This window comes from Nuphar pumila, unplaced genomic scaffold (assembly GCF_984573655.1).
Source record: "Nuphar pumila unplaced genomic scaffold, dmNupPumi1.hap1.1 HAP1_SCAFFOLD_1982, whole genome shotgun sequence".
NCBI lineage: Eukaryota > Viridiplantae > Streptophyta > Magnoliopsida > Nymphaeales > Nymphaeaceae > Nuphar > Nuphar pumila.
Window position 1 is genome coordinate 9,508 of NW_028323811.1, and position 16,310 is coordinate 25,817.

General features: G+C 51.2%; 1 protein-coding gene across 1 annotated transcript; it reads right to left on the reverse strand.

Moving 5' to 3' along the window:
* On the reverse strand, nucleotides 1-6,882 carry LOC149808920 (glutamate--tRNA ligase, cytoplasmic-like). Its single transcript, XM_089995089.1, has 12 exons — nucleotides 6,734-6,882; nucleotides 6,308-6,407; nucleotides 5,437-5,990; nucleotides 4,763-4,983; nucleotides 4,123-4,294; nucleotides 2,931-3,445; nucleotides 2,447-2,646; nucleotides 1,658-1,864; nucleotides 1,068-1,268; nucleotides 420-625; nucleotides 299-332; nucleotides 1-159 (listed from the first exon to the last, which is right to left on the reverse strand). The coding sequence occupies exons 1-12, from the start codon at nucleotides 6,880-6,882 to the stop codon at nucleotides 1-3; spliced, it is 2,718 nt and encodes a 905-aa protein (XP_089851215.1).
* Nucleotides 6,883-16,310: the final 9,428 nt, after the last annotated feature.

Sequence of the window (16,310 nt, forward strand, 5' to 3'; positions counted from 1 at the left end):
TTACGTTGCCCTTGGGGGCGCCCGCAAGTATTTAGTATCAACGGATGTGGTGGCTGTGGTTGAGAAGAGCAGCCACCTGTCCGTCACTGTGGGTTCAGGTGAACCAAGGCGATCTTCGTCGCATGCAACCTGTTCACCCCAGAGCGCCACGGCTGGTTGCTGTGTGCATATGACAAGTTGTTACCGTGTAGAATAGTATGTGCGATGTATGCCATTTGCAAATGAATTCTGCAAAAAATGACCCGTGACTCACAGACTTGCAGGTGTTGACGGTTTTTATGTTTCAAAGGTGGGTTACCGGTATATCACTGTGGCACACCAACTTGTCAATCCTGGTCCACATCACAACGCCATGTTGCCAGCATATGCGCTCGCTCGTACTATGATATGAGTCGTGAACGTCATTGTCTGTGGCTCACTTCTTCACCCTGCCATCTGGGATCTCAAACAAAAGCAGGCTCTTGCCAGGCTGCGTCATGCTTTTGTCTACCCGGTAGTAGCCCTTTCGCTCCAACTGGATGATGGTGTCTTCCTGCAGGGTCCTCATGTTGGGGTCCCCAAAGGCTTTGGTCTCGTGCCAGCTGTCCTTGTTCACAAAGTCCTCAAACACGTCATCCTCCTCCAACTGCATGCATCCATGGTTCAGCAAAACTTGCAGTCCAGCCAACAGGCATGCTCAGGACACGGCACGACATGCACAACGAACTAAAACATACCGTAACACTACCAACAAACCGGCGAACTTTTTGGGAGCGTGACATCATTTTGACATCATTTTTACTACAATCATACCTGAAATTTCAGCCTATTTTCTCTTTGTAAACTTGACGGCGAGTCCAAAAACGTGACCGTAACCGCCCATGTGTTGGTGTTGCTACGGTACTCCACATGCCAAAGGGTGCAAACCAGCAAGGCATCTAGTTGACCCTGCACTCTGCGGTTACCAAGATGCCCTGTTCGGTCAACAGCAAACTCAGCTGTCGAAGACTTGATGGTCTGCTGCATATGCCGGCAAAGGAAAGGCATTAACTGCTTGATCAGGTTGTACACGAGAGGGTGCAACATGCCTTTGGTTTGGTGATGATATGGTCCAAGGTGACTAGGCGAAGCGGAACCACGTCAGGCACATCGGCCAGCCAAGTGAGCTTGAGTTTCGTTTTCTTGAAGTCGCCCTCGAGATGGAGATCGGCATCGATTGAGGTTACGACTCCATCGGGACCCTTGTGAATCTTCCGGAAGATGCAGTTTCCCCAATCCATGAGCGTCACCTACATGCGAAGTTCCCTCTGCTTGCGCCTGAGCATGTCACACATCACGATTGCCTGGAAGATGGAGACGCGCCTTTAGCCAGGCTACTTGCTTGGAAGCCAGTCGTCAGACACAGAGCAAGGTGGCTGTGTTGACAGGCGACAAGCATAGTACTCCGCAACAGTTGGGAGTTGGGGTTAGAGAGCAGGGGTCAGCATGCGAGGGACAAACAGCCGCAAGCAAATGCAACTTAAAGGCACACTGTAGGGATGTTTACAAACAAGAAACCAGCTACATTGTGTCACCAAGCAAGGCATGAACCCCAGAGGCATGAACCACATCCATGGAGGACCCTGAGCATGGCACACTGAGTCAAGGCAAGGTCCCAAACGCTGAAAGGAAGCGCTACCTCTTCGTTCTCAGAGCACAAGGCGGCGTCCACCTGCTCGATGAACACTTTGCTGCTCTTGTACAGGCTCTTCATGCCCACATCCGGGTTCTTCTTGTGTTTAGGGATCGTTGAGATCTCGAGCTCGGCTGGGCCGTTGCTGAGCGTGACAGGCACCTTGCCTTCCTCCTGCACTGCTGTGTGCCTGGCGCTGACTGGATCGATCACCTGCATAAGTCAGGTTCTGGAACATCAGGCTGGTCCAGACACGCTTGCCTTGGGCAATGTCAAAAGTAGGGCCAATTAACCTTCTAAAGCAAGAACATTTAAAAACAGTCTACGCTCCCCCAGTTTAATGCACCCCTTAACAGCAAGACTGTAAAACACGATCAGCCACATAACAGTATTCCTGACCTGTCACAAGAAAAGAATGATAAGAGAACATCGCAGACTGTTGGTAGCGCGAATTCCCAGGTTGCACTTGGGACTTTCAAATGCCTGTGGTGTGTTATTCTTGTAACTAGATCATCGTTAGGCGCCATGCCTCAGTCCTGTTTGCCCATTGCCAGTTGCCAACCTCATGGTGGATGGGGTCGTGTGGCACAAGCACAAAAACAGTGTCATCGTAAGGTGATTTGAGCAGCTGAGAGTGCTATCCGACTCGACTACAGCAACTGTGCTGCAAAAAGCATGCAGAAAGACATCAACTTTCTCTGAATGAGAGGCCTAACATGCTGGATATCCCAGGGAGGAGTTCCTTGCCAATGTCCATGTCGGCCTGTGGGTTGGAACGCGATGAGCGCGACATACCTTCTTGTTGATGGTCCAGATTTTGTCCCACTCTTGCAGGGTCACATTTTTGGAGGCGCCCTGGGAAAGAATGAACTCCTTCAAGGCTTGCACCGTCATGCCTCTGCGCAGCACGCCCTGGATGGTTGGGAAGCGAGGGTCCGTCCAGCCCTCCACCACACCCCAGTCTACCAGCTGCTTGAGCTTGCGCTTGGACAGAACTGCGCAAACAACGCTGGGTGAAGCAAAATGAGTCATTCAGCCCACTTCTTAAGGTTCCTCATGACTATATCTCGACATAAATCATCGATACGCAAAGGGGGGATCATTTGCATCCCTGTCATTGTCTCACACGCACGGGTCGCTTCCAGGTCGCTGCAACCTCAGCCAAAACACATTCACACTTGCCAATGCCACCTGCAAGACGATGGCACTATCTGGCAGGGACCGGGAGCGCATCCATCGCATATCGCCTGATGCGGTGTGACGGATGCGAGGCACGCACCAGTGTGAATGAAGTTGAGGCGCGAGTAGTCCCAGATGCTGACATTCGATAGAGACTTGTCAATCTTCTGCAGCATCTTGAGAATGCGGTAGAACTGCTCCTCGCGGTCCTTGTACTCGCTTGTGCGCAGCGCGTTTGTGACGCCCTCGATCGCATCGACGTACGGACATGCAAAATCGTATGTAGGGTACACCTTGTACTTGGTACCTGTCTTCCAGTGCGGGTGGTCATTGCACCGGTATGCAACAGGGTCCCGAAGGCATGCGTTCACGTTTGCCATATCCATTCTGATGCGGAGACAGTAAGTCATGCCCTCTGTGCTGCCTGCGAGCATCTCCTTCCATGCACGCTGCGTCTCCTCGATTGGCAGGTCTCTGCACTTCGACGCGGTCCCTGCCATTCTCTCCTCTCGCATCTGGTCCACCTCTGTGTTGTCAGCGTAGAGGTCACCGGTCGCGATGAGCTTCTCTGCGATGGCGAGCATTTGCTCGAAGTAATCTGACGTGTTAGTGATCCTGCATGCGCGCCTCCGCTTGTTTGCTTTGTGCATGGGAAGCCGCCCTCGCACAGGCTTGACATCTGGCACAGTAGGCCAAAATGGGCAGAGCAGGGTCACGAGACTTCGCTTCATCATACTTCAAGTATCAGTGATGTCAACTGAGTTTTGCTGTTCATCGTGCGCCATGTCAACAGCATCACCTCCACACGGCTTCCCCATTTGACACATTGCTCATTTTCATTCCATGTCATTCACACACAAGGCTGGAACGCCACCAGCAAAGCATGTCAATGAAAGTGAACGTCATGGTGGCACGGGATGAACAACGCAGCCTACTTATTCATGGACTGGAGGTAACACACATCAGTAATCACTGTGAAAGTATGCAGCATAAATGCACTATCTCAAGATACATCCACAAGTTGTAGCCACCAATGTGCCGATCATGCAGTACGAGGGCGGCCTACTTACAGATCTAAGCACCCACACTGATTTACAATGCTCCAAGTCAATGTGTCAAGGAAAGGGTGTACACACACATCACACATGATGTGTGTGTACATCCCACAGATGAACCCCACAACTGTTATTTTGGGGTGTAAAGTAGCGGGAGTACGTGCGACTTTCGATGGGTGGCAGCCAATTCCGGCAGGCATCAATACTTGCAATACTTGCGTGCAGTGGTGCACGCACTTCTCAAACTTCAGCCCCAGTCGCTTCATGTCATGGATGATGTTGTCCACAAACTCTGTGCTCTCCTTGGTGGGGTTGGTGTCATCAAAGCGCACAAGCAGCTTGCCCTTGTAGATGTCCGCAAAGTACTGGTTCAACAGCGCCGCCTTTGCATGACCAATGTGCAAATAACCTGCGCACGATGCATTGCATCATGCAGCTACAAATGAAAGGGCGTGCTTGCGGATGGTCAGTCTGACAACGGCTATGATGCTGTGTCCCTCTGAGCACCATGGCACCCACATGAGCAACTTCGACAGCAAATGCAAATGATACGAGGGAATTGAACCTGCAAATTGGCAATGCCATCTGTGTAGCACAGGTGCACAACTCTTGCATTGTGCATGAACTCAAGTGTTGAGACCGCTGGAGAAGGATGAAAATGCTGTCACACTTGGAAAACAGCATCAGCTACAGATGCCCTGGCCGATCATGTCCGGCAACCGTCGGGACGATTGGCCAATGTCCCTGAACAGTTTGGAAAGGCAAAGGAACGTGGCCAGCTTGGTGCAGTATGCCGAATGATACCACGTTTCAGCATTCATGCGACCTTCTGTGTAGGTTTGACGACATCTCTGCCTTGGGGTAGGACAGACAATACCTGAAGGCTCGGGTGGGAACCGAGTGACTACTTGACCCATTTTTGCCCCGGGCAGCTCAATGTCGAAAGAACCGCAGGTCCCTTGCTTAGCAATGGTTGCCGCAACATCCTGACCCATCGCCCTGGCTTTAATGGCCCTGGGGTCCAAATCGCCAAGGGCAGCCTTCAAAACTGGCTGCAGATCATTTGGCAATTCAGCCCTCTTCACACCTTGACATGGCCTGCGCTACGTGGCAAAAGCACAGGCAAAATAACACGATAATCTTGACATGTGTTCCGAGCTGAGGCTTCCCAGGCCCAAAAAAATGCATAGTACTTCTTGCCATGCAAGTACACTTGGTACAAGCAAGGAAGCAAGAGGCGAGCATGCATCTTGGTTAAGATCTAAGAGCGATCAGCAATTGCAAGTGTGCGGGATCACTTGTACATGGCATCGATATGCACAGCCTGGCAAATTCTGCAATCATTTCTATGGAAGGGATTGATAAAGTTCCAAGTAGTTCTTGAAGTTGCCAAAGTCCATACGGATGCGGTGGTGTTGCAAAATGATACAGCATCATTATCATGGAGGTGCTGGCTTGAGATGAACATCAGTTCTCAGCCATGATAGAACGTGTCACTTCAAAGTAGCTGCAAACGCTTGCGGAGATTTTGACTGCACCCCTGGGACATGCCTGCATCGCTTAGACAGCTTACAAGCCAGGAGTGGCGATGCAGTACAAAGGAGGATGTCGACGCGGACCTGCTCATTACAGAAGTCAAACCAGCGGGCAAGGTTGGCAACACTGGGAAGACGCTTGACCTTGGCCCACATGGGTGCACTGTGGATTGCACCCCACGCGCAGAGGTCAGCGAGGGTCAGGCTATGACCTACAAGAAAAGTGCGCAACGCCAATGTTGAGCTCACACTTGCGCAGCCAGCTTCCAAGCCTGGACCGCTCACCAGCGCCGTCTCACAGAATGTCATCCACTCGTCGATCTGCATGACCAGACAGAGACTTTCATCTTGCTTCCAGCTGTCGTCATGTGCATTGGTTGCCTTGATACGTAAATTCTCAATCGTAGTCCCAAGACACTGCTCTCCACGATTACAGCAGCTCAAGAACAAAGTTGATCGCAGCACCGTCAATGCCGGCAGGATATGAGATATGCCTTGAAATATACTGACACTTACTGGCACAAATGCACTGCTCGCCAGGTGGGTAGGACCCTTGGGCACAACCCTGCACTGCACTCGGATACAAACTTGCCTAGGTGGACGCCATTACAATGAACAGCCGCGACGTGGTACAGACCAGCATTCATAATGAAACATTCATCTATGTGGTCAAGCGTGCCCCGCTGATGTCCCGTTCCTGATCACAGTGCTGTCACTCACGGCTCAGGGGTCCTTGACCCTGAGGGGTACATGCCCTGGATACATGCACACCGGTTTATTGTCAAAATTCAGCCATCAATGAGGAATGTGTGCACAAAGCGGTTGCAGATATATCTGTCGCACGTACTGCAGCCCATTCAATTGAAATGCGACCAGGCGGAGTGCACCTGGCCAACCGATGCGTCGTCTACGCCATACAAGGCCGTCCCGGCAGCCGCTATCTTACCAATGCACTGCAGGATGGCTGCCGCCCCTTCTATCTTCTCTCTGCAAACACACGCATGTGTCTGCTTGCATCACTGTAAGTTTGTGCAGCAAAGGGCCTGGTTTGTACTGTGTTCTGGATCGCTCCAAGAGGCGTCCAAAGTCAGGCAGTCAACGGGCGGTTCTGCCAGACAATGAAGATATCGACTGTACTGAGATTGCACTTTCTAACAATTACCCAGGCTGTCGCGAACGCCTGGAACGTTGTGTCATGCAGAGGCTTGTCACCTTGCCGAGTCCGTAAGCCCTTCTGCTTCAAAGGTCGCATCCAAAGTTATGAGATTGATTTGCAGCTGCATTTAAAACTGATCACGAAGTAAGAAGCTCACCCACTGGCCAACTTGAATGCCACTACGGTATCCTTCGTCCCTGCTGGATCAGGCCTTAGCTCAATGGGCACGCCCCCAATCCGAGCTGCAGCCACAATGGCATAGGGAGGAATTCGTTCCCAGTAAGACAGCACATTGGCTGCAGTCATTGTGGACCTCGATGCGCTATCCTAACGAACTTGTAGGGTGCAAGCCAGAGCTGTCTGGCAGCGCTAAAGGAATTCTCGGCAATGTGCTTTCATGTGCGCCTTTTCTTTTACCATTGGCAGTTGAGGCAATGGGTCGTGTTCCATATAGTGCGATCGATTTCGTGCGATAGAAAATTACCGCGCTTTCACCCGAGTCATCGTGCGATGCATTCTAAAAAAATCGATCGCTCCCACAGCCATCCTTTCAATGGGTTGCATCGTCGATGACATCGACTGCAAAGACAGTAGCATTCCTAAATAGCAAGCCCCATGACGGGGTGGCAACGCGGCAGGGACTATTCAGTGACGACTAGTCACTGTGACTGTAAAGTTTCAGCAACCATGGGGCGTATTCATGAAAAGGGGATCAGACACCTTCTTGCTCTGCAGAATTCCATGTGTCATTGGTGTTAGTTTGGGATGCAAATGACCCTCGGGCAAGGATCTTGATCACTTGTACTGTCCAGTCGCACAGTACCAGGCAATCGTTGTAGTAACGCATAGGCCCCGTCTTTGCAAAGGAGCCCAAAACCTCATGGCATGGTTGCAAGGAAGGGACAGGGTCAGCACAGCGGGTATGGACATTTACATATCTTGCACATTGTGTGAGAGAGCGTGACATCCACATGGATGTTGGAAGACAGGAATGACGGCCCGCGCAGCCACATGATGCCAGAGGGTAAAGGGCAGTGCATACATCACGAGCGAGAGAACAAAAAGGGGGCAAGTTGTTGATGTAAGATGTCAACAACATGGAAAAACAGGTTGGACATGGTGCAGTAAACCGTTTGGCCGCAGAGCATCACGGGAAGGGGCCAAGCAAGATCATTTTGCTGGAGCTTCGCTGTAGACGTCATCGGATGACGCGCCATACTTGGCAATGAGGTCAGCCTCACTCTCAGAGATCTTGCCGGCAGCAATGTCGAGTTTATCCTGCTCCGAGAGCGCGATAGGTGCGGCCTTGATACTGCGGGGCCCATCGAGACGGAAGAATGATCGAATGAGCTGTATGATTACTTGTCCGTATGAGAATACTAGCACGACGCCGCCAATGACAGCAAGTGTGGCAAGGAACGATGCCACGTCAGAGCACCACTTCTTGAAGCCGTCAAACCACTCACCCCAGTTGAACCCTCCAAATCCTGCACAACATACTGGACATTGGCAACAGCCACACAGGCATCCATCCACCGTTATACGAGAGATCCAGCAAGATGTTCAACACCAACGACGGAGTGGCAATGTACACAGTTTGCAACACCAACATCAGTTTCTCGACAACGGGGGCCTTGCGGCAGGCATGATGGAAGAGGTGGCCGTCTTTGAGCAAGAAGGCCATGAGTGAGATTCGGATCATGACGAGCCCTCCCCGCATCTTCGTTGCCTTGTGCCATTGTGAATGGCGCAATCATATGACTGTGATCCACACAAACTTTCACAACAAGCGACAGAAATCTTAACCAGGCAAATGTGTGTACGCGGCGATAGTTTTCGCACCACCGCCGCCACCGCCAGTGCCTCCGGGTGGTGGTGGAGCCTTGTCGTGGATTTCCAATATGTCTTTCTTTCCCGCAAAAATGTCCTGAAGAGCCTTTTTGGCATCATCTTCTTTCTTGCCCTGCACGCGAAGCACGAACATATTTCCCCAAACCTGGGCCCGGAGCCTGAAAGCTTGTCCCCGTCACCATGCCAACCGGTAGAGCCTCTGGTTCAAGACGAATTCTCTGTCAGCTAATGCCCTGAGCAACAGACCGCAACTATCAATTGTCAAGATATATCAAGTGCTCTAATGTTGGCCGAAGTTTATGTCAACATCTCGGTGAAGAGAGCGTATTTTGCTGCAAGGAGTTCAGGGTTATCTCGAAGATAGGGGTGAAGTGTCACGTGCGCACCAGGAAGCTTAGAGCCCGCACAGCAGGGAATAAACGCAAACGACGATTAATTTCCCTTCAATTTATTCACACATGGCATGAATGCACGAGGGGCGTGCAGACACTGACTTCGAGCGAATGCTACCACCTCCCTATCTGAAAATGAACAACCTGAAGTGACGGCAAGTTCACGACCATGCACATGAAAACGATCACATGAACATGATGAAAAGTTTCGTTTCTTGTAGTGAATATGAACCGTGAGCATTGACGCATGTGCAATGTTCCAACATGAATTGTGGAGCAATCGCACCCTTGCAACAACGTTCCTGCCGGGGGAAGAACGTCGAGGACATGGCAAAGGCGAAACGCGTGTGATAGCGCACACGCGTGCGGTATTCATCCTCAGCATTGCGGAATTGCCCAACCCGCCAAGATCACCAAAGCTTTCAAGCTCGCGCTTTCACTCGACGGCTGTTCTAAGAAATAAACAAAGACAACGCAACCCTGTAAGGCAATCCTATAATATGTCCCCGCACGGCACCTGTTATCTGAAGATATCACGAGGCGCACACACTCCGACGGCAGAAGCCCATGTGTTAACTGGTGGCTCAGAAAGCGCATAAAAACAGGAAGACGCCCTTTCGACAGTCAAGCATTGCTGAGGAGCGCAGGACTTTCGAAAACAGTGCCGCTAGCGTGCGTCATCCGTAGGTTCCAGGGACCGTGGGCCACGGCGTGGCACGGTTGAACCGCGATATCGCGATAGAGATACCTGGAGATAGGATGAACACGTGAGGTTCATTCGAGCAATGACATTGCCAATGTTTCCAAAGTTTGCAATTGCTGCTAGCTCAGCATAGGAGACGGACTTGAAAGTTATGTGGCGATGCATTTTCTGTAGCTGAGTTTAGCAGTGTTGTGACTACAAGGGACTATAGTGCTCAACCGTACGTATTGCTCCCGTGTGCGTGCTTCTTACATCCCACATAAGTTTCAGATGGTTTCGGAGGCTGTGAGCGTCGTGGATTGTCGTCCTGGTGATTCAACCTGACGCTGAGGCTCAAGGTGAGACAAGCGAGCCAAGAACAGACCGCTCAAATGTGCAGGCCAAAAAACCGTAGAACTCTTTAATCTAAGCATTCTGTGCTGATACATGGCCTGTTTGGATTTCCTGATCTTTCACGAGTGCATGTCTCCTCGCTCTAGCCAGAGGACAGCACATCTGTCCTATAATGCCGCAATCGTTTCCCACGCATATCTCCTGCGCACTCGCGCTTTTGAGGATAACGCTGATGTTCACTGGCCTTTCAAAACATGCCACATGAGGTGCCATGGTATTGCTTGCCTTTTTTCTTTTTGTAGGCGGTTTGCACGACTGTCGCTGCATCCCGAGTTGACTTTTATCGAGTGCTTCTACGTTGGAGATCTCCATTTCCATTCACCATCAACCGTTACAAATTACAAAAAAATATTCATGCGTACTTTCGGTTTTCCTTGCTCAAGGGGACGTGTGCACGCCAGCAACTGAGGCATAGGGTATGGCGCTCATTTGTGTCGAGTCCTTTCGTGGTGGCGCCAGGCGGGCGCCAGGGCCTTAGCATGCGTGATCAGTACAATCATAGCTCCAACGCACGGCTGCATTTATCCTTCACATGTCCAGGCACCTTATCATCGTGTGTCGATAGTAATGTGTTGCTGATACATCGTCCGTGTTCGAGAATGTGTGGGGTCTGCAGGTGATTGACAGCAAGTCCATAGTGGAGGGAAAGAGAATGTCACTGAGTGCTTGGTGGGTGACAGCTCAGCATGCATCCTGTTCACCGCCAAGGGTGATCAGTGTGCACAGCTCAAAGCTGGGGAGTGCGTCCTCATCACGGGCGCCAAGGCAGACATGTACAAAGGCAGCATGCGCCTTGTCGCTTCACCCGAGGAATCTTCTATCGAGACTACGTCGGACAACATCTCGGTTGCGGTGCGGTTTTTGGTGACCTCAGCAGCCATTTGCTGTATGCCTTGCAGAGGTGGATATCAGAAAAGTGCTGCTTGCTATTCTTGCACATGATGAAATGCTTCACATTTTGGTGTTGGTGGAACGGATCACTTTGTACCCCGGTAGTCGACAATGGTAAATTAACAGCCATGCATTGGGCTTCCTTTCTTGTGGCTTCTTTCGAAGCCTCAGCGTTCATGGACTGGATTACTAGCTGTTGGTTTCTGTACCGTCAGAAAGTTCATAGCAATGCTCATCGATGGTAGGTTGTCGGGCGCTGGGGCACTTGATTGCTCTGCGTTCTGATTGACTCCGTTGAGGACGTGTGGATTTCTGTGCGAAGCCTTGGATCACACTTTGCAAAATGAGAACGTGCTGTTGCTGCAGAAGGACAACAACATGTCCTTGATAGAGTTTGAGACGGTCATTGTGGGTGCCACCCCAAATCCACCAAGGCAGGAGACCCTAGCGGCGCGCAGTGGATGACGTTATCACCGAGAATGAATCAGCATCTGCTACATCTCTGAAGAGTGCACAAGGCACCCGCGGAGCCATTTTCATGTATGGGCAGCTCATGTGGACAGCCATAGAACGCCAGCGCCAGCCTTTTTGTGACGCCATTGGCCGCTTGTTGACGTGCGCATCAGTATTTCAAGCCAACAAAAGATAGCTGTGCTCAGACCTTGTTCGAAGTCTATACACCACTGGCCCACTGGCATGCATGCAGTGTGATATTCATGCATGCTGTGGTGCCTTGGATTCCTTGATTCTAGGCTCGAGAGTGGGCGCGTGAAACCCGGCGTTTCAGGCTGGCCAACGCCCCTTCGTGAGCAGCGAGGTAGAGGACGGGCTCATCAACCAATGTTTGGACGATTACGGTGCAAGTCTGTGACCCCTTTGTGATTGCCAAATGCATTCATGTTGCTTTGACAGGTATTCATGGCAGCTGCACCTTGGCTCGATGCCCATGCTCATCGCGTACACCTCAGGACACGAAGGGTTATTGCAGCGTATTCACCACTGTGTACTGGTCTGGGTGATGCTGGGCACGTCAATTGCTGGATTCACCGTGGAATTGTGAAGGGCACCGAGTCAAAGATCAGTTGTCTTCATGTCCGCAGTTGACATTGGGTTTTAAACACAGTATTTGATGTTGATGAGTGTATGCTGGTGTGCACATTGTGCCAGTCAAAATATGAGTCAGCTGAGCATGACTTGTCCAGCAGCAGTCATGACAAGCAGCTGGAGTCTATAGTAATCATATATCTGGCAACACTTGACGATGTATCTTCATGGGCAGCTCAGTTGTCTTGAAAATCGCATCTGTTTGGGAGCATGTTACAAAGAAGAGTTCCAAAACGTTGGATTGCAATTGATGATGACTACTAGGTGGGAGTGATGAACCAGCAGGAACTTCCGAATAGTATTACAGAACCTCAGTCGCCTCCTTGTGACTCGCATACAGCTTGCCATGAAAGCCAGGAGGTGCATGATACCAAAACGCATCATGTCTCGTCTTCCTGCCAATGACAAACTTCCACATGACACAGTGCATCACCCACTTTCAATCGCAAACATCTGGATGCGGCCACGACTGGCTGGCGAGTGGGAGCAGCACATGTGCAGCTCCCAGCCGTGCGTCCCTCGTCTGTAATGCTGCAATCAGCACATGAGCCCACTCAATACGTTAACAACCAGCAGGCCGGTCACCAAACTCTAGTGCGTCAATCCAGCATGTCGGCAATGCGATTGTAGAAGTAAGCAAAGTCGCGGTCGTGGTCTGCCATTGCTGTCTGGAGGGTGTCCTTCATGTTGGCAGGCACGAATGGACAGCACTGCAGCGTGACCAATTGCAGCATGTTCCTTCTCATCCTCAGCATGCACCTGCACGATTTTCACTGCATCAACGGTAGGCCAAGGCATTTCCCCAGCATGACCACATATGGTGATCATATCGCTCACTCCCCTCCCGGGGTTGACAAAAGGGCGCCACCTTCAGCCGGGCCGTCCACTACCTTAACTATTGTCTACCTCGCATAGGCACGGTGCGCGGCATGCGATACTAGCAACCCAGGCCACAACAAGGGAACTCTCAAATCCAGGCGTTGCGTTTACTTGGGTGTATCGAGGACAGAGAGAAGCATAAGCTCGTTCACATGTGATCTGCATGGCAGATAGCCCCATTACCAGATGTGGGAGATCAAACACAAACCGATGGCACTGGCCACTCTGCAAACGAGTGTGGTTGAGTGGGGCGAAGAAACTGTGCACGTTTTGAGCAGCAAACGAGGCATACTTTTCCTCTTGCGCTTTCTGATGTTTAGGCAGGTTTAGGGGTGCTGCTGAGTGTTCTGGGAACGCTCAAGGCAGCCCCTATGATGCACACCTCTAAGCGTGTACAAGAGCGTATGTCCTGGTACCAAAATGCTGATATTCATTATCTAATTGTGTACGTGCTGATCCAGCCAGTGGGCAGCCAACTAAGCTTTTGTACAGCCCTACACACCTCAAGGAAGACCCAGTCGACTTTGCGGCCCTGAGCAGACATGTACTTGCAGTCCATCTGGCGGAAGCTGTCGAGCATCCACGTCTTCTCGTAGTCAGCCATGTACTCGATGGCGAGGTTGTAGCCCATGGCGTAGACGGCCTGAGTCATTGGGTCGGGGTTATTGCCTCCGCCGTTGATGTCCCGCATCATCTGCTCAAATAAGAGAGGCCCATACACTGGCCGCTCCATCTCTTCCAGCATCGACTCCAGGGAATGCCCGAACATGGACTCATACCACTCACCAAAAAGAGGACGCGGTGCGTCTTTGCTGCAGCAGGCAGGGACACCAGCTTAATCCAATAAAACAGGAGTTTCCGTTGCCGTAAATGTTGAAAAGTAACTGGTTGCCGGTATCTCTTCCAGGGATTGAGTGCAGGAAGCCAAACAAGCACCCGAAACTGGGGAAACATGGGATGTCTGCATCTGATCACATCTCAACCCCAGCATACAGTTGCTACCATGGGGTTCCAGTGCTACAAAGTGCAGGAAGCCAAACAAGCACCCGGCGCGCAGGAGGGGGCAGAATGTGAGTGTCACGCACTTTTGTTCCTCCCCGTTGTGCATGCCGTACTCGGCCAGCGAGAGGCACGATGAGGTTCTCTGAGCGCGTTGTCGCGGCGAACGTAATCGGACGTCCCAATCGAGCTCTGCACTTTGAGAAGCACAGCTTGTGAATGCGGGGTTGAAGCTTTCTAGGTTGAAGCACAGCTCATGAACACTGGCCGCAGCTTCTCCTGCCAGTTGTCCGCCGTCAGCCTCAGCAGGGCATCATTGAACCTCCGCAGCGCGACCATCGACTCGCCGTTGCTCAGCAGACCCTGCACAGCGTCTCGTCAGACCCTGAAATTTGCAAGCCGCGAGGCCTGAAAAATGCATAACTTTCCGGGGTAGAAATGGGGGTCGAACCCATGCTGGCAAAATCACTGAACCTGCTTATGACTTAGAGCTTGCCTTCCTGCAATTTACTGTTCTTATGGGCTGAGCGAACTGTGTAATAATCACAACAAATGAATAAACCCATCGGGTATCAAGCCGTACTTGTTGGAGCTTCGGCCACCGACATCATGATTGCCAATGCATACCACGGGCGGTACAGGGTTACAATTAAATTGAGATAGTTAGGAAAGAGTAGGTGTGATGTATTGGGCGGCTTGCTGGCCCCATGAGCCCTTTTCATCCCCCCTGCGCTTGCGTCGAGCATGAGATGAGGCCCAAGACCTTTGGGCAAGACCCTGAGAGCGCAGTAGGTGTCGCATCATTCCCGGGGGATATTTCCTTGTGTATTTATGATCAACTCCTTGGCGTTGACCAATGCTCAATAACGATGCAACATCTCCGTTTGCACGCTCAGCCTGCTTGTGCTGGCGCGAGAGGCAAAGTATGGCAATGGATGAATCTGATGCGAATGGGACATGATATCGAAGATCACAAGAGGCTGCGACACCAAGCCGAGGATTGCATTTAGTGACACACCTCCAGATGTTCCACTGCATCCTCAGTGATCAGGGGTGCCAATTGCGAAGCCTCTGCGCGCATTCAAGCAAAATTGGCTAAAGACACACTTTCCCATCCAGCATGCAAGAGGTGCGCTATCAAAGCATCGACGAGGTCGGAACACAGGTATGAAAGAAAAGGGGACCAATGCAGGGATAGTGACTGAGAGTTCCTCATGGAAGCCGATTGCGCGTACGTCAAATAACCCTGATGCACTGCTCACGCTGCACAGGCATACCGAAACAGCAAAGGGATTGCGTACGACGAGGTATTTGGACCTTGGCTTCCCCTTGAAATCGGGTAATAGTGCGGGGGACCTACAGTCAGAGAATGAGGTTCAGAACCGCGTGTACTCATAACTCGAGAGCAGGCATGCTGGCAGGCACAAGAAAGCCAACCATCGAAATCAAACTCATCAAGGCATATTGTCACGGACTGAATTCCTTTCTCTATCTTACTACGACGGCATTCACAGTGGTGCGGCGGGCCACTTGCGACACGTTTCCCAGAGCTCGAAAAACGCAATTGATGCAGAGCATCGCGGATCATACTTTGGATGGTCCCTTCCTACACTCACTTTCTGGAGCAATTGGAGTTGAAACTCCGAATGCTGCAGCCATCTTGGACGATGTCGGAAACGAGAGAACTCGACAAATAACTAGCCCGAGAAGAGGAGCACAACGTCACTGAAATTCTGCAGACGTTGCTATGGTCGTTCAATTCGTTTACATGCAAACGTAGTCACAAACCTTTTCCAAGGAACGACCAACGCTGGCATGTTGATGGTCCGTCAGGGTTCTAATTGTCCCACTCACGAATGATCTTGAACACGTGATCACGGACCCATGACTATTTGTGTCGAGCGTCGCCGTAGGGCAATATCATTGCCAAATGGCATTGCTACCGCATCCTAGCACGCAAATTTATGCCTGATCCCTTTCGAAACATATCTCCCGCTCCATACAGCATTGAGAGGTGTATTTCGAGGCTGCACGCTCCGGTTTGCTTGTGATTGTCCGCTTTGCCTGGGCAAGTCGTGTAACTTCCTGACACGTCCAGTTGACGCTTTGGAAAGGTGCTCAGACCATCTGCACGTAACTCTGAGGGTGCGCTTCTCAATTCTGCTGTTGGCGGACCTGAACCAGGTTGTGAGTTCAGAATTGTGGCGCAACAGAGATGTGAGTCTCGCAACACCCACGAACGCATGTCATCATAACAAGCAGATTGATTGTATGTGGTCAGAGCGTTCATCCATGTGTTTGTCACTTCTATGGGCTGGTTGTTCTCACGGTTCGGAAAGGTGTCAGCTGTCATTACACCGCAACCAGCACGCAACGCAAGAGTATTCCTCCATGATATATAAACGAACAATTGCAGGGTGATCATCCTCTTGGTATGTAGATAGCTTTGCTTGTGAATTGGAACTTCGGCGTGCTCTGAGCAAGCCTTCATGAAGCAGGTTTGAGTGCTGAGCTGGATGTCT